The sequence below is a fragment of the Pongo abelii genome, chromosome 4 (genome assembly GCF_028885655.2).
Source record: "Pongo abelii isolate AG06213 chromosome 4, NHGRI_mPonAbe1-v2.0_pri, whole genome shotgun sequence".
Taxonomy (NCBI): Eukaryota; Metazoa; Chordata; class Mammalia; order Primates; family Hominidae; genus Pongo; species Pongo abelii.
In genome coordinates this window covers 70,267,469-70,282,543 of record NC_071989.2, presented here as the reverse complement: position 1 = coordinate 70,282,543, position 15,075 = coordinate 70,267,469, and the positions used below count along the sequence as shown (strand labels likewise).

General features: G+C 38.4%; 2 protein-coding genes across 3 annotated transcripts in view; one reads left to right on the top strand and one right to left on the bottom strand.

The window, feature by feature from the left end:
- The first annotated feature begins 771 nt into the window (after positions 1–771).
- On the top strand, positions 772–5,462 carry SMIM15 (small integral membrane protein 15). Of its 2 annotated transcripts, none has more exons than XM_063723928.1 (3): positions 772–1,618; positions 2,835–2,974; positions 3,863–5,462. In XM_063723928.1, exons 1-2 carry the CDS (start codon positions 1,204–1,206, stop codon positions 2,876–2,878), a joined length of 459 nt encoding a protein of 152 aa, XP_063579998.1. In that variant the 5' UTR covers positions 772–1,203; the 3' UTR covers positions 2,879–2,974; positions 3,863–5,462.
- Positions 5,463–10,868: 5,406 nt separating this feature from the next.
- Positions 10,869–15,075, bottom strand: part of NDUFAF2 (NADH:ubiquinone oxidoreductase complex assembly factor 2) — a 206,806-nt gene continuing 202,599 nt past the window's right edge. The window contains exon 4 of the mRNA XM_002815588.4: positions 10,869–11,192. Coding sequence (XP_002815634.3) covers positions 10,941–11,192 — 252 coding nt within the window. The 3' untranslated portion in view covers positions 10,869–10,940. The remainder of the gene's footprint in view (positions 11,193–15,075) is intronic.

Genomic DNA, 15,075 nt, shown 5'->3' with positions numbered 1-15,075 from the left:
GTGCGGCCCCGTTCCTAACAGGCAAACCAGGTACCAGTTCGTCGTTGGGGACCCCGGTCTAGATTACAGCTAAAGAGCTACAAAGGCTTTCTCCTTATATGCCCTTTCTTCCTGCCAAGACTTCTGGGCTTTTAACTAGGGATGCAGCACTGCAAGTATCCGGAGGCAGTAACTGGGAAAACCATCTATCATGGTTAAAATAAAACACGCATTGGCCTCTGGAACGAAGGATGTTAAAATAATACATTCTGCCCACATCTTGGATTCACGACTTGGGGAAGTTTTAGAAAAATCAGTTATCTCAAGTAAGTATTCAGTGCACACAATCCAGTGACTGAGTCTACTTTTTCTGGCTACTAAGGTACAGGCTAGGCTTAAGCAGCATAGGCTTTGAAATTATCATCCAGGTTTTCAAATAAAAAGGAGTAAGAAAACAACTGCTGGTAATACAACATTACAAACATTAACATATGCCCAACGGACAGTATCGTAGATCGTTAGATTATCCGCCAAAAGCCTGTTCCCTGGTAAATAACAGTTATTGTTGTTTTACCTAAACTAGTTAAACATGTCCCAGCTTGCTCCTGAAAGAGAACATTCTATAGTCTTTGGAGAATCAAACAGTGAAGAGGTCTTGCACCATTTGTCAGAGGTAGTCAAACAGTGCAAGCAATCACAAAATTTGGTCACCAACCAAACCAGATTAGCTAATCTTTCAGTTCCTGTAGATTAGAAGACAATATTAACTCACCCTTTCTGCATGTTGACTTTTGCATCCCTTTATTTGTGTATTGAAAGAACAAGCACCTCTATGGGAACTCTATGCCCTGACAGTTTAATTACTTATCAAGTTTACTGTGGGCCGGTATTGATCATTCTTTCGTGAAACGAATTAGATACTTAAATTAAAAACAAACAACAAAACCCCCCTTTTCACATAGCATGGCGGCATGTCCCTTGGTAACAAGGTTGAGTGGATCCACCAAGGCCTAGCAGCTTGCCTCCTTTTCATAAGGATGTAACTATTGTCCAGGCAGAAGAGAGAGGCATGGAGTTGGATGTGAACCACGATGAACTCGCCGGAATCGTCAAGGGTCGTTGTGTGACTCTCACCTTGACTTCGGACGGTTTGTGGGGACCCAACTGCTTTCTTGCCGCTGCTCTTTGGTCTGAGTTTCCCTCAGCCAAACACCTCACCCACCCATGACCCTCCAACTGTCCGGCTACAGCAGGGGATGGGGGTTGTCTTCCAATCGACCTCGGGGGGCAAAAGCAAAAGTCCCTAACTGCTTCAGAACCGCTCCTCGAGTCCTGAAGCCGCTCCACGCCTCCTCGCCCACCACTTGGTCCCCGCAGGACGTGGCAGTCTCGGGCTCCAGCCTGGAAAGGAGCCCGCCCGGGTGCCGTCACCCGCCCCGCGCGGCCTCACCTGCCGCTCCCCGGAAATCTCAGCGCTGCCCTACCCCCGCCCCCACCAACTCGAGGTCCCAAGACCCACACAGCAATGGCGCAGCCGGAAACTGGCCCCTAGACTTCCTCACGCCCGGCTGGCGGCTCAGGTCGCCTGTGGGCGGGACGCAAAGGCCGCGACTTCCGCCTTCCTGCTTCCGGTCTGGCGGTGAGTAGGGAGTGGGATCCGAGCCCGTGGGGCTAGGTAGGGGAAGTTGGTGGCTGTAGCTGCCGTGGTTTTCTCCTGGTGTCCAGCAGAAACGGCGGCGGCGCAAGGTGTGGCTGGGCCAACCCAGGATCCCCCAGGACCCTCCGCTCTGCGCGACAAGGGGCCCGCGCTTGCCAAGGCCGAGGGGCAGGAGTGAACGTGGCCTCCGTGGGTCTGCGGCCCCGATAGGGTAAGGAGGGAAGAGTGAGCAAGGGAGAAACGTAAGGAATAAGGGAAAGACAAAGGAGGAAGTGCGCACGGCCGTCAAGTGCTACCAGTTGCAGCCGCAGGGGCCACGCGGGTCTGGTTGGGAGATCGAGCCTGGTCGATCCGTTTTGGGCGGAAGAGTAGGATTTATTCCTGAAAGTGTGGAAGCGCGAGCGTTTGGGTCTGAAGTTGAGGTGCAGGGAGATGTGTGGCCTGTGGCCCATGGCTCTTTTACTGCAAAGTTCTTTTGCTTATCTCTGAAACTTAAATTTTTTATTCGCTACTGGGCTGGAGAAGGTGAAGGCAGATCGATCTCAGTAGTACCTAATTCTGACTGTATGGGTGAGGTCGTATGAAGTCCAGGAGCTAAGATATTTAACGTATTAGGCACTTTCATGTGTGTTCAGTTGAAAATCGTGGGAAAGATATAATTAAAACTGTCACAGTTTTCCTGGGATAATGGGACTGCGGGTGAATTACTATAATTTGTTTGGTTATGTCTTCTAATTTTTTAAGTAAAGGACACAAATTGTATGATGGACCCAAAAAAACCTTTATAAAGAGTAAGATGAGGTGTTTGATTTTGTAGTGGTGTACCTAATCCAGTAAATAAATGAGTGGCAACATTTTTAGTATAAAAAGTTGAAAATCTAGGAACGGATACGCTGTGTAAGTCAGTCAGTGAGCCAACTTGTCTCCCGTATGTCAATGAACTAAAAAAATTTTATTGAAATAAGTAACTTAGTAAAATACTTGATTTCCAGTAATTAGAATTTTCTTACAGGGCATTTGCAATTGTAAATTCAAATGAGGAAGAAACGTATTAAGTTACTATACTGGATAGGCAATTTTAGATGTCATATAGGTTGCATATATACAATATAGAAATTTTCCATTTAAAATTGTATTACAATTATCCTGAAAGTTGTGACTTAAATTTTGTTTTATTTTTTGTATTCTTTCCAACTAGCCAATTGTACAGAATTTAAACCGTCTCTCAGATGTGTACAGTAGAACTCAAGAAGACAGACTACCAAGGGTCATCTGAAGTCGTGATTGGGTCACTAATAACACCAGGACAAAGTTAAGGGATCACTACTCAAGCATAAGGTAGATGATTTTTTTTAAAAATTCCAGTTGAAATTGTAAGTGGATGTATACACACTCATTCCCTACCCAGGTATTCTAATTCTCCACTTTGAATAGCGGTTGACACAAACATGAAAGGGAGAAAAGCCTCTGGGGCAAAATAGAAAATATCACTCAAGTCACATAATCCTCATTTGCCAGTTGCCTTTTCCTTACACTCAAAAAGGAACAAAACACATGGCATCTGTTAAGGCTACTTTTCTCATTTATTAAATTAGGCTTATTCCAACAGAGGTCCTCAAAGCTGAAAGGGCATAAAATAGCACAGTACTTTTTGCTTCTTTGGCATATTAATGTGATGTCATGGCTCCCTTACCCTCTCTTTCCCATTCGGGGAAATAGTCATCTCTCCTTCTCTGCGAGCATTTCACATGCTCTGTGGCTTGTCCTTTTCAAACACCAAATTTGCTGATTTGTATTTTTGTTAATTAGTAATACTAAGGATATGTCAAAAAATGACAAACTGTATTCAGCTGTTTCCTGGAATGACCATAGAAAACTCAAGATTTTTATAAAAGCCTCCTCCTAAATAAAGTTTGTCTTGAATATAGGAGGCATGTGAGAATGCATAGTCCTTATGACAGAGTCACATGGCTTTTTAAAGTCTTCTATAACTTTACCTCTTTGAAGTGTCACTATTCTGGCTGTACTAGATGAATTACTTTTTCCTAACTGGAGATACTAGTCCTTATTACAATAGTACTAATTAGTACTTTTTAAAAAAGCAAACTGAGTGATAATGGAATCCTGAGTTAACTGGTTGTATGAGGAAACTTTTTCAAAATTTGATTAACCACATAGTCTTTTCTCCTGTTTTTTTCCTCTGTGTTCTCCACCCACCTCCCCCAGCCCCAGTTTTCATAAGACTGCTGTGAAGATGTTTGATATAAAGGCTTGGGCTGAGTATGTTGTGGAATGGGCTGCAAAGGACCCATATGGCTTCCTTACAACCGTTATTTTGGCCCTTACTCCACTGTTCCTAGCAAGTGCTGTACTGTCTTGGAAATTGGCCAAGATGATTGAGGCCAGGGAGAAGGAGCAAAAGAAGAAGCAAAAACGCCAAGAAAACATTGCAAAAGCTAAACGACTAAAAAAGGATTGAAGGACTGAACAGGCTTTGCAACCAGAGGAAAATCATTTGGAAAATTATGCAGCTTTGGAAGAACCCACTGAAGTTTCCTCTTTGGATTTCTTGACAGTATTATTTAGTAAATGAAATTTGACCAAATGGAAGAATCATGTTAGTTCTGACCTCAATACTATAGTAACTTTTAGGCTTGGGTGTAGAAGTTTATAGGTTTCTATTGACAGTTATTGTAAATCAGCATTTACTGTGGTACAAATTCTTTATAACTGACTTAGTCATTTGCCGCTTAGCAGTTTATATACTGAAATGAAAACATCCTGTGGGGAAAAGTGGCTTAGATTATGAACTCAATTCAAATGAACTCTATTTAAAATGGGGTCCTATTTTGGACAAAGGAAATTAAGAATGTAAAAGTCAGAACAGTCTTGTTTGAGGTAAAAAGTGTCTTTGGCTTAAAAGAGATACAGTATATTAATTACATCTTTTATTATTATTGCTTATTTCTTAGAATCATTTCTGGCTTTCTCAAAACAAAATAATATTAATGAGTACTTCTATTTGCTGCATTTTTCGTATTACAGCCTTTGAGACAGATGGTAATTATAAGTCATTTTGCATTTTTTAAAACATAATTTTATAAAGAATTCTCTTATCTTGATTATGTAGAATACCACCTACTGGACAGAACAATTTTTGTACTCACAAACACTGCCATTTTCTTAGAGATGGCTTGAGAGGAGTAACACTATGGTTTAATGCTTGCAGTAAAAATGCCAAACACTGTAGTACCTTGGAATCCAGTTTATTCTTGTGCTAAGCAGAACTGTAAAATAGTTAAAATGTCTTATCAAGTAATTCGCCGATTACATAGACACCATTTGTTTTTTATTTCATTCTTTGTTTTAACTCGTGGTAGTGATATTTAATACTTTCTGATCAAACAGGTTCAAAGTAAAATGTTAAATTTCACATTTCTTTTAAAGAACTCTTAAAATGTCACAGTTACCTCATACTTCATAAGTGGTAAAGAAAGGTATAAAATTTGGAAACACTTTGTTGGGCATAGTAGCGATTGGGTGAAAAGGATAAATTATATCAAAATGAGAATGTGCTGTAATTGGAAGTAGGGAGCTAAAGGATGTTTCTTTCAGTTTAGTATAACTGGAACGTTTTACTATTAAACATGGCTTTTATAAATGCATGGTCCAGTAATTTTATTCACTGTTAGTATTTAATTCACTGTCAGCTTATTAATGTTTTCTGTACCCCTGATAATGAATTTTAAATTACAAAAAATTGTCCAGCAGCTACAGTTTAAAAATGAAACTAGACATTAAAATAAATTTGATAATTTTTTATAAAGAGGTCCTGGATTTTTTTTTTTTGGAGGAACTAATATTTTAAGTTACATTATGTTATGCAAGTTAGAATTTCAGTTACAGCTAAGCATACTTGTAAAACTGCAGGACTGTATCTCTCAGAACCTAAGGACCACTGAGAATGTTTATGGACCAGTTTGAATAACACTTAATGCTATTCTTTTAGCTTATATCAGTCTCTACTTGGTGCCAGTGTGAGCAACACATTATAACTCAAGACACTGAAATTATTCAGTGTTAAGATATATCTATAATACGTTTGGTTTTCTGCAATCAAGCTGTTCATGGAAAGAATTTATGTACATGTTTTACTTAGGGTCACATTTTAGAGTAAAAGTATTGAAGCAAAGGATATAGTCATAATTCTCAGTTACCTACTAAAGTTATGGTTTCATCAGTTCTGTTGTAACAACTTAAAGGTATTTAAAGGTCTGTTTTTCTATAATTTATTAGTCTTAACACATGCCAATTTTGTATTTGTTTGACATAGGCTTTTTTTCCCCACTTTTTCCCATCACTTAGAGAGCCTTTCTATATATGTGAGATTGATACTTTACAGTGTGTGTGTGTGTGTGTAAGGGGTTGGAGGAGTATAGAGAATATTGTGAGGTTTGGGATTCTTCAGAAAAATCACCTCACTGCAACAAAGTACTGTTGTTAAAGAATCCCATTTGCTATTATCTAGAATACTTTTAAGAAATTGTTTACTTATTACATTGTTTCTGAAGTTGTAAGTACAATCAATTACCATTCTAAAGCTGGTCTTGGGGGAGAAAGAAAGCTGTCCCCTGGCTGCCTGTAACAAACATTTTATCAAAAATCAGCAAATAAATAAAAGTTTGTGTGTCAGAACTTGAGCTATAGTATCCATATGATGACTTTCAGCATATTACTAGTTATCAGATATATAAGGACATTTTAAATTTTACTTGTTTATAATAAGCAAACTAGAAATAAGCACAGGAGGCCGGGTGCAGTGGCTCATGTCTGTAATCCCATCACTTTGGGACGCCAAGGCGGGCAGATCACGAGGTCAGGAGTTCAAGACCAGCCTGGCCAACATGATGAAATCCCATCTCTACTAAAAATACAAAAATTAGCTGGGTGTGGTGGTGCGCACCTGTAATCCCAGTTACTGGGGAGGCTGAGGCAGGAGAATTGCTTGAACCCAGGAGGTAGAGGTTGCAGTGAGCCGAGATCATGCTACTGCACTCCAGCCTGGCGACAGAGCGAGACTCCGTCTGAAAAAAAAGCACAGGAAGCTGTGGGCTGGAAACCTAATGTTGAAATAGACCTTATATTTTATATGGTTCTAAGTTGGAGGAAATTTGATCCTATTTAGGAATGATTGCTTTTATATTTGCTACTGGTTATAGAATCATGCTGATTTACTTCATATCTAGAATAAATATTTAAGGACAAATTCTGCATTTCTCAAACATATTAAAAGGGATCACATGGTCAAATACCCAAAGTTTGGGAAACACAGACTATATGGTAAACATTTGCAAAAGGTGTATATGGAATGCAATTAATGAGATAACAGGAATTTGGCGGTAGAAACACCAGTGTGTTAAAACATTTAGTTTTCTCTACAATCCAGTCTAGGAGTTAAGAACATCTTAATCTGAATTCACAGTCCCAACTATATCACAAATTATATCTCCTTTTTTTTTTTAAGAGACAGAGTCATGCTCTGTCACCAGGCTGAAGTACAGTGGCCTGATGATAGTTCACTGCAGCCTTGAAATCCTGGGCTCAAGTGATCCTCCCACCTCAACCTCCCAAGTAGCTGGGACTGCAGGTAGACACCATCATGCCCAGATAATTAAAAAAAAAATTTTGCTGCAGGGCGTGGTGGCTCATGCCTGTAATCCAAGCACTTTGGGTGGCTGAGGCGGCTGGATTACCTGAGGTCAGGAGTTCGAGACCAGCCTGGCCAACATGGTCTCGAACGGGGTCATGAAACTCCGTCTCTACTAAAAATACAAAAATTAGCTGGGCGTGGTTACGCACATCTGTAATCCCAGCTAGTCGGGAGGCTGAGGCAGGAGAATTGCTTGAACCCTGGAGGTGAAGGTTGCAGTGAGCCGAGATGGCACCACTGCACTCCATCTCAAAAAAAAAAATTTTTTTTATAGAGATGGGGGTCTCGCTATGTTGCCCAGGCTGGTCTCAAATGCCAGGCCTCAAGCAATCCTCCCATCTTTGCCTCCCAAAGCACTGGAATTACAGGTCTGAGCAACCCTGCTGGCTGTATATATCTCCTTTCATATTACCTAGTGACTAGTTCCTTTTTTGCCTCTGTGGTAAAATGTAGTATCACTTTGTAATGATGTAATAAGATAAAATATTTAACCTGATATTACATAACAGGGCTGCTGGAATGTTGCGCTTTTTGTCATTAAGTGTGGTGATTTTGTCATTTGATTATTTGTTTTAGTATAAATGTTTTATGCAGTTTTATGTCTCTGTAGTGTATTTCTTAGGCAGTTAAAATTTTTATCTGCTATTAAGTAAAAATTTTAATTTATGTGTTTTTAGGAATTCATTGTTAATGCTTAACCAAGATATTCAGAGCATAAAAATTTGGGTCATTCAAAAATCTCCTTAAGCTGATAAGCAACTTCAGCAAAGTCTCAGGATACAAAATCAATGTGCAAAAATTACAAGCATTCCTACACACCAAGAAAGACAAACAGAGCCAAATCATGAGTGAACTCCCATTCACAATTACTACAAAGAGAATAAAATACCTAGGACTCCAACTTACAAGGGATGTGAAGGACCTCTTCCAGGAGAACTACAAACCACTGCTCAACGAAATAAAAGAGGACACAAACAAATGGAAGAACACTCCATGCTCATGGTTAGGAAGAATCAATATCGTGAAAATGGTCATACTGCCCAAGGTAATTTATAGATTCAATGCTATCCCCATCAAGCTACCAGTGAGTTTCTTCACAGAATTGGAAAAAACTACTTTAAATTTCATATGGAACCAAAAATCTTTTTTTTGCCCACATAGCCAAAACAATCCTAAGCCAAAAGAACAAAGCAGGAGGTATCACCTGACTTTAAACTATCAGGCTACAGTAACCAAAACAGCATGGTACTGGTAACAAAACAGATATATAGACCAATGGAACATAACAGAGGCTCAGAAATAACACCACACATCTACAACCATCTGATCTTTGACAAACCTGACAAAAACAAGAAATGGGGAAAGGATTCCCTATTTAACAAATGGTGCTGGGAAAACTGGCTAGCCATATGTAGAAAGCTGAAACTGGATCCTTTCCATACACCTTATACAAAAATTAACTCAAGATAAATTAAAGACTTAAATGTTAGACCTAAAACCATAAAAACCCTAGAAGAAAACCTAGGCAGTACTATTCAGGACATAGGCACAGGTAACGACTTCACGACTAAAACACCAAAAGCAATGGCAACAAAAGCCAAAATTGACAAATGGGATCTAATTAAACTAAAGAGCTTCTGCACAGCAAAAGAAACTGTCATCAGAGTGAAAAGGCAACCTACAGAATGGCAGAAAATTTTTGCAATCCACCCATCTGACAAAGGGCTAATATCCAGAATCTACAAAGAACTTAAACAAATTTACAAGAAAAAACCCCATTAAAAAGTGGGCAAAGGATATGAACAGACAATTCTCAAAAGAAGACATTTATGCAGCCAACAGACACACGAAAAAATGCTCATCATCACTGGTCATCAGAGAAATGCAAATCAAAACCACAATGAGATACCATCTCATGCCAGTTAGAACGGTGATCATTAAAAAGTCAGGAAACAACAGATGCTGGAGAGGATGTGGAGAAATAGAACACTTTTACACTGTTGATGGGAGTGTAAATTAGTTCAACCATTGTGGAAGACAGTGTAGCAATTCCTCAAGGATCTAGAACTAGAAATACCATTTGACTCAGCAATCCCGTTACTGGGTATATACCCAAGGATTATAAATCATGCTACTATAAAGACACATGGACATGTATGTTTATTGCAGCACTACTCACAATAGCAAAGACTTGGAACTAACCCAAATGTCCATCAATGATAGACTGGATAAAGAAAATGTGGCTCATATACACCATGGAATACTATGCAGCCATAAAAAAGGATGAGTTCATGTCCTTTGCAGGGACATGGATGAAGCTGGAAACCATCAGTCTCAGCAAAATATCACAAAGACAGAAAACCAAACAACATGTGTTCTCACTCATTAGTGGGAGCTGAACAATGAGAACACATGGACACAGGGAGGGGAACATCACACACCGGGGCCTGTTGGGGGGTGGGGGTCTAGAGGAGGGATAGCATTAGGAGAAATACCTAATGTAAATGATGAGTTGATGGGTGCAGCAAACCAACATGGCACATGTATACCTATGTAACAAACCTGCACGTTGTGCACATGTACCCTAGAACTTAAAGTATAATAATAAAAAAAAATACAAAAGAAAATAAAAGCATTCGTAATCACACACACACACACACACAAATTTGGGTCATTCGTTCAGCAAATATTGAGCATCTATTGTATGCCAAACATTGTGAGAAAAACTGTTTTAGAATAACAACAAAAACTTGGTTGTACACTCCAGAAAATGTGTGGCCCTTTTAATGTACTTTTGTATGTAATGTTTTAACATGTACATTGTCTTCTGTCTTCTCGTGGAATTAATTTCTGCTTTTTGAGAGCTTTCCCCAATTTTCTATTTTTTCAAAGTAATTTTCGTTCTCATGGAACTCCAGTTATTACACTATTTCTTTCTCTACTGTCCTTTCAGACTCTGTTATGGATTGTATACTTCTATGGGTCCTAATTCCTCTCTTCAAATTCCAACCAGAGTCCCACCATAAGCTAGCTTTTGTCCCATCCTCTCATCAAGGTCTTAGTGGTTTTTTTTCACTTATCAACTAAGTTTTCTTTGCCTCTACATGTTTTATCCAAGTTCACATTTTTGATTAGTCTTTTAGAATCTTACAGGTCACCTCTCCAGAAATAAGAATCTTCATTCTTTTTTCTCCTATATTTGATCAGTTGGGAGAGCTCACTATTTTACCCTCATTATTTGTACCCAGTTCTATCTATGAGTGGTTCCCAAATGATCATAAAGATCCAAAATGTACTAAGCATTCACAGCTACAGGATCCTTCTCAAGGGAGTAATCCAAAGAGGGAAAAACATATCTAAGCAAATTCATAAATAACAATGACTAAGTCAAATGAAGGATTTAAGTCTAAAAGAAGTTAGGTTTCTATAGTACATACTCTCACATTTCTTGTGCATACTAAAAATGAACTCTTAAGATTAATGGAATAGGAAACTATTGTACATTCAGAAAATACAAGGTAATTAACTTTTGACTTCTTTTATTTGTTAAAATAGTCACATCCATATACCTGAAAAGATTTGACCATAATGCATTTATTGATTGTGGCTCTTGCCATCTCGTGGCATCCAGGATCCTGGCTGAAAGGTTTTGCCAGTGCTGCTGGGAGCCACTGAGGGTTCTTCCTTTCCGAAGTGTGGAGCAGAGGCATGGCCTTTAATTTGAGTTTGAACTGGTGGAGGCAAGAGTTCTTCATTGGTCTCTTTACTAAGGAGTTTTCCTTTTTCATAAAAATCTTGGCTTTTTATTTTGATTTCTTCTCTGTGTTTTTCATTCTTTAGTATTTCCTGCATGTATATATAAATGGAAGAAATTATTAAATTTCTAGTTAAAAAAAGCTTTTATAAAAATAGCCAATAAAAATAAAATACATATTATATACATATAAATATATACATACATACTTTGCATTTAAATAATATATAGATATGTATATAAGTTTGAAAAAGCTGTATGACTACATACTAATGTTACATAAACAGTTCTGTCCTGATTTTATGCTATAATAGACATGAAGCACCCTATAGTAGAAATATTTACTACCCAAAAAATGAAACAAACAAATGTGAAATATTACACAAAATCCCGAGACACTCTATGAAAGATTTCCTAAGCTTAACACTGATTTCTGCCCTAAAAGTCAGTGACTGTACTTTTCCACTGGTGAGAAAGAAGTACTGTGACTACCCTTTTTTTTTTCTTTGCTGTTCAGACATGTGAATGCTAACGTTACCCTCTGTAGTACCAGAACCAAGCCTCATCTATTAATATTTCCCTTTCTCTTCTGGAGTGGTATGGCAGGAAAGGAGGAGGATAGAAATGGAATCAGGGTTTGGCATGCCCTAGACACTGTTGCAGAGAGGCTCTTTGCTATTGGAAATACTTTCTCAAATCTATGCAAACAGATTGTACAATGCAGTTCTGTTCCTCAGAATTCTATCTAGGAGGATCTATACCCAAAATTACAATCAATCCTTTGTTACTGTATTTCCTTGAATAAAAGACCATCACGTTTAAGAAGCATCACTATAGCATTAAGAAAGGCAAATTCCACACAGTTTCAGAGATATTAATATTTGAAAAGATACGTATCTTAAAAATAAATGCAATACAGTAATTACATCTTTGGTCTTTATTCATTCCTTCTGTGTTTTGTTGTTGTTGTTTGTTTGTTTTTTTTTTTTGTTTTTTGAGACGGAGTTTCACTCTTGTTGCCCAGGCTGGAGTACAATGGTGTGATCTTGGCTTACCGCAACCTCGGCTCACCGCAATCTCCACCTTCCAGGTTCAAGTGATTCTCCTGCCTCAGCCTCCCGAGTAGCTAGGATTACAGGCATGTGCGACCACACCCAGCTAATTTTGTATTTTTAGTAGAAACGGGGTTTCTCCATGTTGGTCAGGCTAGTCTCGAACTCCTGACCTCAGGTGATCTGCCCGCCTCAGCCTCCCAAAGTGCTGGGATTACAGGCGTGAGCCACCATGCCTGGTCCATTCCTTCTGTTTTTACAATGCATTTCTAAATGTGTGAAATGTTTTAATGTTCTTTTTGCTTACCTGTATTATCTGAATTTTAAGAATATGTTATTTGTAATGTGAAATTAGAATGTTAATGTAACTAATATCTGACAACACTGACCAAAAAAAAAAGTTCTCTCAAGTATTTTTAAAATTTCAAAACTTTAAAAAAAAGTCACTTAAAGGGCAACATCTGGATATCTAAATGTATGATATCACCTTTCTGTTTCTCAAGTGAATTTCAAGTAATATTGATTGTATAGTCCCTTAAAAAGGTAAGCTCTGATATTAAAGTAACATTTAAAATAATAGTTTGTACTTAAAGGGGGAAAAGTTTTTGTGGTTTTAGTGTTATAGACTTAGTTTTAGATGTGAAGAAGGGCCCATCTAATGAAACTTCTCCCTCAAAGCAAATATGTGCAGGAAAGAACAATATTTATAAATATTCTTGTAATTTTCACAACACACAGCAATTCCCCATGAGTAGTTTAATCACCACAGTAAGCGAGCTTCTGGATAGTTGCTACAAGTGAGGGTGAGAGTAGAGAAATCAGGTTTTCTTTTTCCTATACCCTCTAGAATTCTTATGTAAGGTGACGATGTATCACAAAGGAAATTCCTCAATATCATACTGGAAATAGCGGAAGTAGACAAAAATTCAAGTTCCTGTGTCTTAATGGAAGTTCGTTCTTTGGAGTGGAATGAAAAGTTCAGGACCAGGTTAAACTTCCACTAGTAACCGAACTCAAGTAGCAAGAGGATACTCAGAAATTGGTATGGAGCTTGCTTGGATTTTGTATAATAGATCAGTCATGTCACCTGAAGCTCTGCCCATGCCTACTTTATTTATGTCACCTCTATAGTTGCAGTCTTACAGTTGGTACATGCATATGCTTTTTGATGAAAAGAAAATGGAGAGCAAAGTTCTGTTCTTGTTTCTCTTGCTTTCACATAATTTCTCTTTATTCAACGTTACTCTTCTAAGACTTTCTTATAATAGCTATTGAGGCAAATGAAAAGCCAATCTGAATATATTAATTATTTTTACATATGAAGATGGTTAAAGATTTCAGAGTTGAAAAATATGGAGACTATAATTTTTCCTAAAAAAGAATTTCCTTTTGTTTTTCTGAAAAAACAAAACTGGTACCAAAAACGTTAACTGGTACCAGGCAAAATTAAACAGAACATAAATCATTTATGAAAGGAAATACGGTCTTGTAAATATTTGGAATTGAAGGGCCAGGTTCTGTGGCTCATGCCTGTAATCCTAGCACTTTGGGAGGCTGAGGCGGGCAGATCACTTGAGGCCAGGAGTTCAACACCAGCCTGGCCAACACGGGAAAACCCCGTCTCTACTAAAAATACAAAAATTAGCTGTGCATTGTGGCGCATGCCTGTAGTCCCAGCTACTCGGGAGGCTGAGAGGCAGGAGAATCACTTGAACCTGGGAGGTGGAGGTTGCAGTGAGCTGAGATTGTACCACGGCACTCCAGCCTGGGTGACAGAGCAAGACTCCATCTCAAATACAACAAAAAAACCCCAAACAACAACAATGAAAATATTTGGAATTGATAAGAAAGTAGTTAGGTGGAGAAAACAGGATAGGAATTGTAGACCTTAAAGACTTTTAAGAAAGTCTATTTTCAAATACAAACTACCAAAAAGCAAGTTTTTTCCTTCCAATTCCTTCTAACAATATCACCCTATATCTCCATACGTTTATCAAATAACAGTATGTTTCAGTGTTTGTGTAAGGATAAAGCAGGAACGGGCGTCTTTCTTCACATAAATGTTTGTATTTTAAAAACAAATATTCATCATTTTACTTATTTATCTTGCTGCCAATAAATATTTTTCTTTAACATTTAAAAAGAAGATGGCTGAATGGTATTTTATCACTAGTATTGTACCATGATTTACTTAACAACTACCTCTACTGTTGCTTCCAATATTTCACTTATTCATTAAAAAAAATAACATTGTGGTGACAATCCACATGGGAATTCTTTGACTCAGACAGGGTTCCAATCCCAAATCTACCATTTGCTAGCGGTGTGACACCAAGAAAGCTACTTAACTTTTTTAGTCTCAGTTTCTTTATCTGAAAATGGGGCTTATACTCATAACAGTATTATGTTTCCTAAGATAGTTATGTATTACAAGGTGAGTAAGCTTTTATAAAACAATGCCAAATGGGCCGGTGTGGTGGCTCATGACTGTAATCCCAGCACTCTGGGAGGTCAAAGCGGGCAGATCACTTGAGGTCAGGAGTTCAACACCAGCCTGGCCAACATGGCAAAACCCTGTCTCTACTAAAAATACACAAATTAGCCAGGTGTGGTGGTGTACTCCTGTAATTCCAGCTACTCTGGAGGCTGAGGCATGAGAATCCCTTGAACCTGGGAGATGGAGGTTGCAGTGAGCTGAGATCACACCACTGCACTCCAGCCTGGGTGACAGAGCAAGACTCTGTCTCAAAAAATAAATGAATAAACAAACAATACCAAATGGAAGTATCTTCCTTTTGTTCCCCTTAAGTAACCTCTAGAGTTCCCTTAAAGATTGAAAAGTTTATGCAGATTACAGATTTTTCCATATTCTAATGTAAGCCAAACACTATTGATTTAAAAATTGAATCTTGTTTATATGTGA

Coding starts and splice junctions, on each gene's coding strand:
- SMIM15 (XM_063723928.1), top strand. CDS start 1,204: ATGACCCTCCAACTGTCCGGCTACAGCAGGGGATGGGGGTTGTCTTCC. Junction 1,619..2,834: donor TTCCTGCTTCCGGTCTGGCG/GTGAGTAGGGAG, acceptor CTTTCCAACTAG/CCAATTGTACAGAATTTAAA.